General features: G+C 43.3%; 1 protein-coding gene across 3 annotated transcripts in view; it reads left to right on the forward strand.

Moving 5' to 3' along the window:
• The first annotated feature begins 728 nt into the window (after positions 1–728).
• Positions 729–14,922, forward strand: part of LOC112262547 (metal transporter CNNM4) — a 66,800-nt gene continuing 52,606 nt past the window's right edge. For all 3 annotated transcript variants that reach the window (XR_006084788.1, XM_042331309.1, XM_042331310.1), the window contains exon 1: positions 729–2,158. Coding sequence is in view for 2 of the 3 variants with exons in the window: in XM_042331309.1 (XP_042187243.1) it covers positions 763–2,158 (1,396 nt within the window). In the remaining variant the exon portion in view is untranslated. The remainder of the gene's footprint in view (positions 2,159–14,922) is intronic.

Raw genomic sequence — 14,922 nt, forward strand, 5'->3', positions numbered from 1 at the left:
CAGTTAGAAATAGCAATAAACCAGGTTCAATATCAGAATTTGGGAATCCTCTCGTCACTCTACAATCACAGTGGGACATTTATGTGATGATGATGTTTCCTACCAACAAGGTGCAGTTGACTGCAAATAGGAGCAGGTGCAACACAACTCAGACTTTAAAGGGGAATCTGCAGTTGCTACATACATTATATATATACCCAATGATTCTTGAAGAATATAACTTAGAAATGACTCATGGGCTTAGTTCAACTGTCGTACAAGAACCCAAAATACAAAATTGTTTAACTTCAATGTTTGTAAACAAAGTAAATGTAAACAAACACTGTATAGCCGAAAATCGATCATTTTGATACCATGGAAGATCAGTTCTTGTATGCATATAACGTTATGACTATGAATTTGAGAGTGGCTACATTTATTTCTGCTTCCACAAACGTCAACTTTCTCCCGAACCAGTGGCGGGGAAAAACGCATGGTTATTGTCTCAAATGTAGATTGCTGCTTTAAACAACAACACTGTTCCATCTCAATAACTAAAATAACATTTATACATGCCACAAACGCTATTGATACCCTTGTGTACGGACACCTTAAAAACAATACTAGCAGTCCACCTTAAGAAAACAAGAGGGGCTCACTCAATTTTATTACGTGACGTTTCGGATGCGGATTGGACGATCCGCAGCATTATGTTAATGACGGGCGGGCTGTGCAAAGTCCGTAGGTGACGTCATCTCCGAGTTCGCTTAGAGTGAAACAAACATGGCGACAGACTGGAGTGGTTGGCAGGGGTACACGCTAACTTTAATCATTTTACTATGGTGTACAGCGGGCACAGAAGCCGAGACGGGGATCCCGGAGACCGGTAGCCCCACCCAGGTCTTCGGCATGCGGCTGGAGAGGAGCGACAAGCCAGCTACTACCACGGACGACGGGGTGATCCAAGTAACAGAGGAGAGCAACATCTTCATGAGGTTCTACGGGCTGCAGATTCTTCCTGACACCTCGTCACAGATCAAGTTCATGGAACATGAACATGTTGATGTTACCAGCAATAATGCTAATTTTAACAGGACTTGCGCCGAATATACCAAAGATATCGTTATTCGGGGTGGCATGAACGTGAGCCACCTCGGAACCTCCGGGGTGGTGAGTTTGAAAATCAAGCCGCTACGGAAGCGCGAGCTCAAGAAGGAGTATGGGCTCTGCGTCCGGGACAGTCAAGATGGAAAGTGGTACCTGTTGGGTGAGGATGACGGGAGGCTGCGAGTGGTGGAGGAAAAGAAATCTATGCTTCCTATGTGGTTCCAGTGCATCCTCATCTGCGCTCTGTTGGTACTGTCAGGTATGTTCAGCGGGCTCAACCTGGGACTCATGGCCCTAGATCCTATGGAGCTCCGGATAGTCCAGAACTGCGGTACCGAAAAGGAGAAGAGGTACGCCAGCAAGATCGAGCCCATTCGGAGAAAAGGGAACTATCTTTTATGTTCCTTACTCCTGGGTAATGTGCTAGTCAACACAACTCTCACCATCCTCCTGGATGACTTGATAGGGTCAGGTCTGGGAGCAGTGGTCGCCTCCACTATAGGTATTGTCATATTCGGGGAGATCGTTCCCCAGGCGCTGTGCTCTCGCCACGGACTGGCTGTAGGAGCCAACACCATCATGGTGACCAAGTTCTTCATGTTGGTGACCTTCCCTCTGTCATGGCCCATCAGTAAACTCCTGGACTGCATCTTGGGCCAGGAGATCGGTACCGTGTACAACAGGGAGAAGCTGGTGGAGATGCTGAGAGTAACAGAACCGTACAATGACCTGGTCAAAGAGGAACTCAACATGATCCAGGGGGCGCTTGAGCTCAGGACCAAAACCGTTGAAGATGTCATGACGCCGATCAGTAATTCCTTCATGATCCACAGCGACGCTGTGCTAGACTTCAACACCATGTCAGAGATCATGGAGAGCGGTTACACGCGCATACCGGTGTTTGAGGACGAGAGGTCCAACATTGTGGATATCTTGTTTGTCAAGGACCTGGCTTTCGTTGATCCGGATGACTGTACGACGCTGAAGACCATCACCAAGTTCTACAACCACCCGGTTCACTTCGTGTTCCACGACACCAAGCTGGATTCCATGTTGGAGGAGTTCAAGAAAGGTTTGTTTTGGAGGCTGAATCCCAAATGACACCTGATTCCCTTTATAGTGCACTAATTCTGCCTGGGGCTCACATGGAGGGAAGGTGGTTTTGTTTACATTAATTTGTTTGTGACCTGATCAGTAAATAAGTTATTTACCTAGTTTACTACCTTTTTTACCTAGTTTGTTTACCTTGTCAGGGACAGCAGTGGCTGATGGGGGCCTCTTCCTATGGAAGAGTGAGGTCAGGTGATGGGGCCTAATAGGATTTAACATGTGTGTGAGAAATAGAGACTTGTCACTTTTTATCAGACACACACATCCAAATATTTGGGCCCAGAAATGCATGTTTTCTCTCCATCAGTTTCAGTGAACGTTGAGAGAGATGTTATGGATTCTTTGTGGGCTTGTTTTATGTTTTTACATGGCATCGATGAGTAGGCTGCATTCTATGAGCCGCTCGACTCTGTCCTGTTCCTGGTTCACCCCATTTGGATTCCATATCTCACACACTGTCGTGTACAAACTTCTCATTCACCTAGCTTCTTTAGACACACACACACTCTCGCAGGGATGTTTTTTAATTAATCACTCTCTCCCAGGGTTTTGTCTCAAGGTCAGACACCTAGACAGACACAGATTGTAGATGGCTTCTTCAGCTCTCATTCGCTGCCAGGCAGACAGACAGAAACAAACGGTCACACTGTATGTGTTTCTCTCTATATATGAATGGAGGAGGGGCATCTCTTCCTCCTCTTCGTTATCAGTCATGTGATTGGGATGACATTGTGTGTCTCGTTCTCTGTTTTCATTGATTCAGAATTAGAACCTCAGTAGCCTTGTAATTCTCATTCAGACCTCTCACTCAACCTTGAACAATGTAGGCCCATACAGACATAAACAAGGCAGTCTGCATCCTACTACGGTCTGGTAATGTAGCCTAGCCAGCCTATCACAATAGGACTGAGTAAAGTTGTAGTTAATGTCATTATAAGTGTCAGTATGGCAGCACATAAGCTCATTCTCTGGAAGGTCTTCAGAGGTGGCTGGCAGGCAGGCTGGCAGGCAGGCAGGCACGGCTACTGGACGACGAGTGAGATTTGGCTGTGAAACATTGTTCCACCTAATCTCTATTGGCTTACCCAGTACACCGTAGAGGGATAGTGGATACATGACACGGGTTGACACATTTACTACATGATCCCTCCACTGTGTTGTCTGGCTCTGCATCTGTCTGTTTCGTATCCATGGTGAGTTGGCGAAACACATGACTCCCGCAACGGCATGTCGAGTTCCAGAGTTCCACTCCCTGCCGTTTGGCATCGGTTGCCATGGCACCCAACACTGTCTGCCATTTGCTGTTGTCCTGAGTGTTCTGTCTGTACGACGCCCCACACCTTGTCTCTGGTCCAGTCTAAAGGTGAATAGGGTCTAATGTGTTGTCATGGACAGCAGAGACCAAGCTATTCCATTGTAAGGTAATATCCTTACAACAGCCGTTCAAAAGTTTGGGGTCACTTGAGACATTTCCTTGTTTTTTTTTTTTAAAGAAAAGCACTTTTCTAAAACAGTGTGTTTTTAATCAGTCATTTGGTTCCTTGAATATACTTTTTTGTAGTTTTATTTTAAAAAATGTAACTTTTTAAACGTTTCACTATTTGTTATTTTATAACATTCACTGAATAGGATGGTCCTCCCCTTAAGCTTTTGGCCGATTTAAAAAAAACATCTCATTGCAAAATAATGCTTTTTAGCCTATTCATTGAAATACTAGTCGATGTAAATACGTTTGACTGGTCAAGCTTATCAGTTTATAGGTTAATTTGCATAATTTAGTGGAATTAAATTGGCGAGTGTGTACAGTATATTCATTATCTATCTTATTTGTCACATGCATACAGACACAGAGCCTTTGAGTGGAAAATCTGTCACAGAGCTGCTGCTACTGCATCTCAAACAGCAAATAGCAGGCTTCCTCAGCACCTCACACAGCATGGGCAATGGAAAGCAGGCTTCCTCACACAGCATAGGCAACGTAAAGCAGGCTTCCTCAGCACCTCACACAGCATAGGCAACGTAAAGCAGGCTTCCTCAGCACCTCACACAGCATAGGCAACGGAAAGCAGGCTTCCTCAGCACCTCACACAGCATAGGCAACGGAAAGCAGGCTTCCTCAGCACCTCACACAGCATAGGCAACGGAAAGCAGGCTTCCTCAGCACCTCACACAGCATAGGCAACGGAAAGCAGGCTTCCTCAGCGCGTCACACAGCATAGGCAACGGAAATCAGGCTTCCTCAGCGCGTCACACAGCATAGGCAACGAAAAGCAGGCTTCCTCAGTGCGTCACACAGCATAGGCAACTGGAAGCAGGCTTCCTCAGCACCTCACACAGCATAGGCAACGGGAAGCAGGCTTCCTCAGCGCATCACACACCACATTGCGATGAACTGGAGGCAGTATGCATTATGAAAACATATACTTAATTGTTTCAAACCTGAATGTTTTATGACATATTATGAGGCATGTCTTAACCTTGCTTCAAAGTAGCCAAAATCAGACCATAGAATTGCCTCCACAGATATCAACTTTCTGTCATTGTCCTGTAGCCAAAGGCACAATCCTAGTCATATTAGCAACCCATGCTACTTGTTGCATATTAGATCTCCTGTCTTTCTAACTGTCTCTTTCTAACGGTCTATATTTCAATTTGTTACATAAAACCGCTCGCATGTGTGGTGCGTGTTTACCTACTAATTCCATTATGGAATGAACATTGGCGCGCAGCCTGAACTACTACTGCCTTGTGTGTGTTGCTGCGTTTATAATCTGAAGAAATAATAGTTTATCAACATTTGAAGATAAATGTTCTGATCTGTTGCGTCAGACTCATTGCTTTTTACCATAAAAACAAAATGTACCATAGGCCTACTGGTTGTATGAATTTGGGATCTATCATCCCACAACTGTCCCGGAGTCTGTTTGGAATAGGCTTTTTCTTTCTCGACAAACCGACCAATAGAATAGGTAACCTTTGCTACTATGTGTTATTGTAGATCGACAGGCTAGTGATGTTGCTGTTCGTGACTCGTCTTGTTGACCGAGGAAAAGTACATGTGGACAGTTGTCCTAACATCTTCAAAGTGCCCTTCAGAATTCGGTAAGAAGGACCGCACATCTTCGCTAATGCGTTGTTAATATGAATGACCATAATGTAAATGTGATTGGTGTCATTCTGAGCACCGTGGGTGGACGCCCTAATCAGGTTGCGCAACCATTGCATATGGCTCGTGTACATTTCTCAATTGTCCTGCGCCACGTTTTCCTAACGGAAACTCTGCTCCATTGATGTAGATGGTCTATTCTGTCTGTAGACATGAATCAATGAAAACACCTGGTCACTGTTCATAAAATTGTAGGGTGATATTACACAGAGTTGAGGTGAAACCTTTAGGTGAACATATAGGCTATGTACATTGTCTATGGCCCTTTGGCGAAAGGTAATACTGTACACGAACAGAATCAATGAAAACCTCTGATCACTGTCCAGGCTAGTGGCTAGCTTCCAGTCCTGCTTTCTTGTAATGATAAGGAAAAACAGCATTTTGCTCTTGAGCGTGTGTTGGGGTGTAATTTGTGTGGGTAGAGATACATGTGTATAGAGTCAGTGCAAGAGAGTTAGTTAAAAAAAAAGGTAAATGCAGGTAGTCCGGGAGCCATTTGATTAACTATCTAGCAGCCTTGTTCAGCAGACTTATGGCTTGGGGGTAGAATCTGTTCAGGGTCCTGTTGGTACTGCTTGCCGTGCTGTATCAGAGAGGACAATCTATGGTGTGTGTGTGTTCCTGCTGTGAGTCACCCTGATGATCCTCCATGGTGTCTCATTGTTTCCTCATCAGAGAGAAAGATAATGCCAGCTGACCTTTTAATACCACTATGTGAAGCCCTTCTGTCATACCTTACTGAATCACTGAGAGATGGATAGAGTGAGTTATAGACAGACAGACAGAATGCCTATTGTTTATGAACTCTTTAGTAAGTTGACTGATCGAGAACACATTGTCATTTACAACAATGACCTTGGAAATGACCTGAGCTCATCAAATCAAACGTTATTGGTCGCATATATATAGCCAATGTTATTGCGTGTGTAGTGAAATGCTTGTGTTCCTAGCTCCAACAGTGCATTAATATTTAACAATGCACACAAACCTAATAGTAATAGAATGGAATTAAGAGATCTAAAAATATTAGGACGAGCAACATTGGTGTCCGGAGGGTAAATATATTTTTTGTGGATTCAGGTATTTCAGCCACACCCGTTGCTGACAGGTGTATCAAATCGAGCACACAGCCATGCAATCTCCATAGACAAACGTTGACAGTAGAATGGCCTTACTGAAGTGATTTTCAATGTGGCACCGTCATAGGATGCCACCTTTTCAACAAGTCAGTTTGTCAAGTGTCTGCCCTGCTAGAGTTGGCCTGGTCAACGGTAAATGCTGTTACTGTGAAGTGGAAATGCCTAGGAGCAACAACGGCTCAGCCGCTAAGTGGTAGGCCACACAAGCTCACAGAACTGAACCGCCGAGTGCTGAAGCGCACAGCATGTAAAAATCATCTGTGCTCGGTTGCAACACAGTTCCAAACTGCCTCTGGAAGCAACGTCAGCACAATAACTGTTTGTTTGGAGTTTCATGAAATGGGTTTCCATGGCCGAGCAGCCGCACACAAGCCTAAGATCATCATGCGCAATGCAAAGTGTCGGCTGGAGTGGTGTAAAGCTCGCCGCCATTGGACTCTGGAGCAGTGGAAACACGTTCTCTGGAGTGATGAATCGCGCTCCACCATCTGGCAGTCCGACGGAGGAATCTGGGTTTGGTGGATACCAGGAGAACGCTACCTGCCCGAATGCATAGTGCCAACTGTAAAGTTTGGTGGAGGAGGAATAATAACTGTTTTTCATGTTTTTTTATTATAGTTGTCGGTTAAGAACAAATTCTTTTTTTTTTACAATGACGGCCTACCCCGGCCAAACCCTCCCCTAACCCGGACGACACTGGGCCAATTGTGCACCGCCCTATGGGACTCCCGATCACAGACGGTTGTGATACAGCCCGGGAACGAACCCAGGTCTGTAGTGACACCTCTAGCGCTGCGATGTAGTGCCTTAGACCGCTGCGCCACACAGGGTGGTTGCGGCTAGGCCCCTTACTTCCAGTGAAGGGAAATCTTAATGCTACATTATAAATGACATTCTAGATGATTCTGAGCTTCCAAATTTGTGGCAAAAGTTTGGGGAAGGCCCTTTCCTGTTTCAGAATGACAATGCCCCGTGCACAAGGCAAGGTCCATACAGAAATGGTTAGTTGAGATCGGTGTGGAAAAACTTGACTGGCCTGCACAGAGCCCTGACCTTAACCCCATCGAACACCCTTTGGGATGAATTGGAACGAGCCAGGCCTAATCGCCCAACATCAATGCCCGACCTCAAGAATGCTCTTGTGGCTCAATGGAAGCAAGTCCCCACAGCAGTGTCCAAAACATCTAGTGAAAAGCCTTCCTAGAAGAGTGGAGGCTGTTATAGCAGCAGAGGGGGGGACCACATACTTTGTGTGTGTGAGTGATAGGATTTATGGACAGTATGTGGATAGAATATGTAGTATATCTGATGAATATGTAGGATAGAATAGTGTGTGTGTGTATGTATACCAATAGTTGAATAGGATGGAATTGACTAGAATACAGTGTATACATATGAAATGGGTAGAACAGTATGTAAACATTATTAAAGTGAGCAGTGATTCTGTGTCTATGTACATAGGGCAGCAGTCTCTTCGGTGCAGGGATGAGTAACCAGGTGGTAGCTGGCTAGTGACAGTGAGTAAGTTCAGGGCAGGGTACTGGGAGTGGTCTGGCTACTAATGGCCAGTGATTTGAGTCTGTATGTTGGCAGCAGCCAGTCTGTTAGTGATGGCAGTTTAACAGTCTGGTGGCTTTGAGATTGAAGCTGTTTATCAGTCTCTCGGTCCCAGGTTTGATGCATCTGTACTGACTTCGCCTTCTAGATGGTACCGGGGTGAACAGACAGTGGCTCGGCTGGATGAGGTCCTTGAAGATCTTCTTCCTGTGACACCGGGTGCTGTAGATGTCCTGGAGGGCAGGCAGTGTGCTTCATTAAACTATCTCAAATATCCCCCCAAAAATAAAACTACGGAATGCATTAAAAAAAGACAAGTTTGGAAGCCATAGAGCCTGAAGGTACAGTACAGCTACTGTAAGTGGTTGTTTGAATGTTAAAAACACGGTTTCAGATTGAATATCTCATGCCAACCCTCTCCCAATGTTCTGGTGGGTTTTTCAATTGTCAGGTGTCTATAGTTTGTCATTGTGCACATGGACCTTGTAGCCTGTATCTGTGCTGGCAGATAGGCCTGTCTCACCATGTACTGTGCTTTTGTCAGTTGTTAGGGACATCGCTGTGTGTGTGCTCGTACGTGTGTGCGTCACAGACAGTTCAACAACATTCCTTCACGTTGACCCAGCCCAATATTTTTCATTGTCCATTACATTTTATGACACTAGTTATGTTCTGCCTCTGCCAGGTTAGCCTAACCCTGAGACATAGTGTCTGTTGTAAAGGCTTTGCCTATAACCCTTAATAAGCTCATATCTAACGAAAAGCAGGTTTTTATTTAAAAAAAAATTTTTTACACGTGTGTTCAAGCTGGAATTAGAATGCATGGTAGTGAATGAGAGAGAACACATGCAGCGAGCATCAAATCGAATCACATGTTATTTGTCACATGCTCTGAATACAAGAGTTGTAGACCTTCCAGTGAAATGATGACTTAAAACCCCAACAATGCAGTCTCAAGAAAAAGTGTTAAAGTATTTACTAAAATATGTTGAAGAAAAAAACATAAAATAAAAAAAATACACAGTGTCAAGAAAAAGTATATGAACCCTTTGGAATTTCCTGGATTTCTGCATAAATTGGTCATAATATTTGATCTGATCTTCATCGAGGTCACAACAATAGACAAACACAGTCTGCTTAAACTAATAACACACAAACAACAATACGTTTTAATGTATTTTATTGAACACACCGTGTAAACATTCACAGTGCATGGTGGGAAAAGTGTGTGAACCCTTGGATTTAATAACTGGTTGACCCTCCTTTGGCAGCAATAACCTCAACCAAACCTTTTTCTGTAGTTGCAGATCAGACCTGCACTACGGTCAGGAGGATTTTGGACCATTCGTCTTCACAAAATTGTTTCAGTTCAGCAATATTCTTGGGATGTCTGGTGTGAACTGCTCTCTTGAGGTCATGCCACAGCATCTCAATCGGGTTGAGGTCAGGACTCTGACTGGGCGTATTTTCTTCTGTTGAAGCCATTCTGTTGTTGATTTACTTCTGTGTTTTCGGTCGTTGTCCTGTTGCATCACCCAACTTCTGTTTAGCTTCAATTGGCAGACAGCCTAACATTCTCCTGTAAAATGTCTTGATAACTTGGGAATTCATTTTTCCGTCGATGACAGCAAGCTGTCCAGGCCCTGAGGTGCTCCCTCCACCATACTTTACAGTTGGGATGAGGTTTTGTTGTTGGTGTGCTGTGACTTTTTTTCTCCACACAGTGTTGTGTGTTCCTTCCAAACAACTCAACTGTAGTTTCATCTGTCCACAGAATATATTGTCAGTAGCGCTGTGGAACATCCAGGTGCTCTTTTGTAAACTTCAGATGTACAGCAATGTTTTTTTTGACAGCAGTGGCTTCTTCCGTGGTGTCCTCCCATGAAAACCATTCTTGTTTCGTGTTTTATTTATCCTAGGCTCGTCAACAGAGATGTTAGCATGTTCCAGAGATTTCTGTAAGTCTTCAGCTGACACTAGGATTCTTCTTATCCTCATTGAGCATTCTGCGCTGTGCTCTTGCAGTCATCTTTGCAGGACGGTCACTCCTAGGGAGAGTAGCAACAGTGCTGAACTTTCTCCATTTATAGACAATATGTCTTACCGCGGACTGATGAACATCAAGGCTTTTGTAACCCTTTCCAGCTTTATGCAAGTCAACAATTCTTAATCTTAGGTCTTCTGAGATCTATTTTGTTCGTGGCATGGTTCACATTAGGCAATGCTTCTTGTGAATAGCAAACTCAAATTTTGTGTTTTTTTTTTTTATAGGGAAAGGCAACTTTAACCAACGTCTCATTGATTGGACTCCAGGTTAGCTGACTCCTGACTCCAATGAGCTTTTGGAGAAGTCATTAGCCTAGGGGGTTCACACATTTTCTCCAACCTACACTGTGAATGTTTAAATGATGTATTCAATATAGACAAGAAAAATACAATACTTTGTGTGTTATTAGTTTAAGCACACTGTTTGTTGTGACTTCGATGAACATCAGATCAGATTTGATGACCAATTTATGCAGAAATCCAGGTAATTCCAAATGGTTCACATACTTTTTCATGCCACTAAATATATATATTTATATACACACACACAATACCGGTCAAAAGTTTTAGAACACCTACTCCTTCAAGGGTTTTTCTTTATTTTTTCTATTTTCTACACTGTAGAATAATAGTGAAGACATCAAATCTATGAAATAAACTTATGGAATCATATAGTAACTAAAAATATGTTAAACAAATATATTTGAGATTCTTCAAATAGCCACCCTTTGCCTTGACAGCTTTGCACACTCTTGGCATTCTCTCATCCAGCTTCCCCTGGAATGCTTTTCCAACAGTCTTGAAGGAGTTCCCACATATGCTGAGCACTTTTGGGCTGCTTTTCCTTCACTCTGCGGTCCAACTCATCCCAAACCATCTCAATTTGGTTGAGGTCGGGGGATTGTGGAGGCCAGGTCATCTGATGTAGCACTCCATCATTCTCCTTCTTGTTAAAATAGCCCTTACACAGCCTAGAGGTGTGTTGGGTCATTGTCCTGTTGAAAAACAAATGATAGTCCCACTAAGCTCAAACCAGATGGGATGGCGTTTAGCTGCAGAATGCTGTGGTAGACATGCTGGTTAAGTCTGCCTTGAATTCTAAATAAATCACTGACGGTGTCACCAGCAAAGCACCATCACACCATAACACCTCCTCCTCCATGCTTTATAGTGGGAAATACACACGTGGAGATCATCCGTTCACACACACTGCATCTCAAAAAGACACAACTTTATATTAAAAATAACAAATAATTAAGGAGAAACAATAAAATAACAGTAGCGAGGCTAAATACAGGGGGTACCAGTATAGAGTCAATGTGCGGGGGCACCGTTTAGTCAAGGTAATTGAAGTAATATGTACATGTAGGTAGAGTTGTTAAAGTGACTATGTATAGATAATAACAGAGAGTAGCGGCAGTGTAGCATGGAGAACCATCTATGACTGGGGTGGCTGTAGTATTAGGCAATTCTTTTGGGCCTTCCTCTGACACCACCTGGTATAGAGGTCCTGGATGGCAGGAAGCTACTACCCTCGGAAGTGCCTTGCGGTCGGAGGCCGAGGAATTGCCATACCAGGCAGTGACGCAACTGGTCAGGATGCTCTCTGTTGCCAAATCTTTTCAGTCTATTCAGGGGGAATTGGCGTTGTTGTGCCCTCTTCACGACGGTCTTGGTGTATTTGTACCATGTTAGTTTGTTGGGGATGTGGACGCCAAGGAACTTGATGCTCTCAACCTGCTTCACTTCAGCCCTGTTGATGAGAATGGGGGTGTGCTCGATCCTCCTTTTTCTGTAGTCCACAATCATTTCCTTTGTAACAATTCACGTTGAGGGAGAGGTTGTTATCCTGGCACTACACTGCCAGTTCTCTGACCTCCCTATAGGCCGTCTCATCGTTGTCGGTGATCACTGTTGTGTCATGATGGTGTTGGAGTCGTGCTTGGCCATGCAGTCATGGGTGAACAGGGAGTACAGGAGGGGACTGAGCTTGAGGTCGACCGATTAATCGGAATTATTTAATTAGGGCCAATTTCAAGTTTTCATAACAATCGGAAATCGGTATTTTTGGGCGCCGATTTTAAAATAAATATATATATTTGTATACCTTTATTTAACTAGGGAAGTCAGTTAAGAACACATTATTATTTTCAATGACAGCCTAGTGGGTTAACTGCCTTGTTCAGGGGCAGAATGACAGATTTTCACATTGTCAGCTCGGGGGATCCAGTCTTGCAGCCTTACAGATAACTAGTCCAACGCTATAACCACCTGCCTCTCGTTGCACTCCACGAGGCGACTGCCTGTTACGCGAATGCAGTAGAAGTCAATGTAAGTTGCTAGCTAGCATTAAACTTATCTTTATAAAAAACAATCAATCAATCATAATCACTAGTTATAACTACACATGGTTGATGATATTACTAGTTTATCTAGCGTGTCCTGAGTTGCATATAATCGATGCAACGCTGGGGGATGATTTAACAAAAGCGCATTTGTGAAAAAAGCACAATTGTTGGACGACTGTTCCAAACCATAAACACCAATGTCTTTCTTTAAATCAATATACAGAAGTATATATTTTTAAACCTGCATATTTAGCTAAAAGAAGTCCAGGTTAGCAGGCAATATTAACCAGGTGAAATTGTGTCACTTCTCTCGTGTCCATTGCACGCAGAGTCAGGGTATATGCAACAGTTTGGGCAGCCTGGCTCATTGCGAACTAATTTGCCAGAATTTTACATAATTATGACATAACATTGAAGGTTGTGCAATGTAAACAAGAATATTTAGACTTAGGGATGCCACCCGTTAGATAAAATACGTAAGGGTTCCGTTTTTCACTGAAATAATAAACCATTTGTTTTCGAAATGATAGTTTCCGGACCATATTAATGACCAAAGGCATGTATTTCTGTGGGTTATGTTATAATTAAGTCTATGATTTGATAGAGCAGTCTGACTGAGCGATGGTAGGCATCAGCAGGCTTGTAAGCATTCATTCAAACAGCACTTTCGTGTGTTTTGCCAGCAGCTCTTCGCAAGCACAGTGCTGTTTATGAATTCAAGCCTATCAGCCTAATGGCTGGTGTAACCAATGTGAAATGGCTAGCTAGTTAGCGGGGTGTGTGCTGATCGCGTTTCAAACGTCACTCGCTCTGAGATTTGGAGTAGTTATTCCCCTTGCTCTGCAAGGGCCGCGGCTTTTGTGGAGCGATGGGTAACGCTGCTTCGAGGGTGGCTGTTGTCGATGTGTTCCTGGTTCGAGCCCAGGTAGGGGCGAGGAGAGGGATGGAAGCTGTACTGTTACACTGGCAATACTATAGTGCCTATAAGAACATCCAATAGTCAAAGGTATATGAAATACAAATGGTATAGAGAGAAATAGTCCTATAAATACTATATTAACTACAACCTAAAACCTCTTATCTGGGAATATTGAAGACTCATGTTAAAAGGAACCACCAACTTTCATATGTTCTCATGTTCTGAGCAAGGAACTCAAACGTTAGCTTTCTTACATGGCACATATTGCACTTTTACTTTCTTCTCCAACACTTTGTTTTTGTATTATTTAAACCAAATTGAACATGTTTCATTATTTATTTGAGGCTAAATAGATTTTTATTGATGTATTATATTAAGTTAAAATAAGTGTTCATTCAGTTGTTGTAATTGTCGTTATTACAAATAAATAAATAAAAAATTGGCCGATTTTAATCGGTATCGGCGTTGAAAAATCATAATTGGTCGACCTCTAGACTGAGCACTCACCCCTTAGGGGGCCCCCATGTTGAGGGTCAGCGTGGCAGATGTGTTGCTACCTACCCTTACCACCTGGGGTCGGCCCGTCAGGAAGTCCATGATCCAATTACAGAGGGAGGTGTTTAGTCCCAGGGTCATTAGCTTAGTGATGAGCTTTGAGGGCACTATGGTGTTGAACACTGAGCTTTAGTTAATGAATAGCATTCTCACGTAGGTATTCCTTTTGTCCAGGTGGGAAAGGGTAGTGTTGAGTTGAGATCCACAGGTTGCGTCATCTGTGGATCTGTTGGGGCGGTATGCAAGTTGGAGTGGGTCTAGGGTTTCTGGGATAATGGTGTTGATGTGAGCCATGACCAGCCTTTCAAAGCACTTCATGGCTACAGACGTGAGTGTTACAGGTTGGTAGTCATGTAGGCAGGTTACCTTGATGTTCTTGGGCGTGAACATCGTCAACGGCGTCATGCGCTTCAGATTAGAAAGCAAGTTTATTTTTTTTGCGTCTATGCGAAGCAATGCTGGTAAAGTGAAGATAAATTCACAGAAAATAGACTGTTGTGCGTTGTTATGTCTGGAATTGTGACATGTAGTTAAAAAGTGTCTATTTAGCGTTTATTTTAGCTTCCAGTGCGAATGATACATATTTCAAAACAATAACTTCATGCCTACCTTTTTTTGATTTTGAGTACAGGGATATAGCCTAGGCAAGCAACAGTTGGGAAACTCTGTCAAATGAACACCTGCGGGTAGATTTTGGCATTGGTAGTTAAGATGTCTATTTCACCAGCCACGTTGGTGGGTGGTCAGGGCTTCGCAGTGTGAGCATTTCACTAGCATTTGTGATAAAAAAATAGTGTAGTATGATCACATTTATAGTAAAATAAATGCTGCAGTAGGTGATCTGAGTGAAATGTACATTTTTAGAAGCGCTGCTTACAGGCATGAAAGTTGGTCTAATTTACTTGAAACGAACGTCTACTGAAGTGAGACTTTGTCCTTGTGTTTCTTGGCTATTTACCTTGTGTTGTTCACAAGCTATGTTGTTTTTCACTGTTT

The sequence above is a fragment of the Oncorhynchus tshawytscha genome, linkage group LG12, assembly GCF_018296145.1.
Source record: "Oncorhynchus tshawytscha isolate Ot180627B linkage group LG12, Otsh_v2.0, whole genome shotgun sequence".
Classification (NCBI taxonomy): domain Eukaryota; kingdom Metazoa; phylum Chordata; class Actinopteri; order Salmoniformes; family Salmonidae; genus Oncorhynchus; species Oncorhynchus tshawytscha.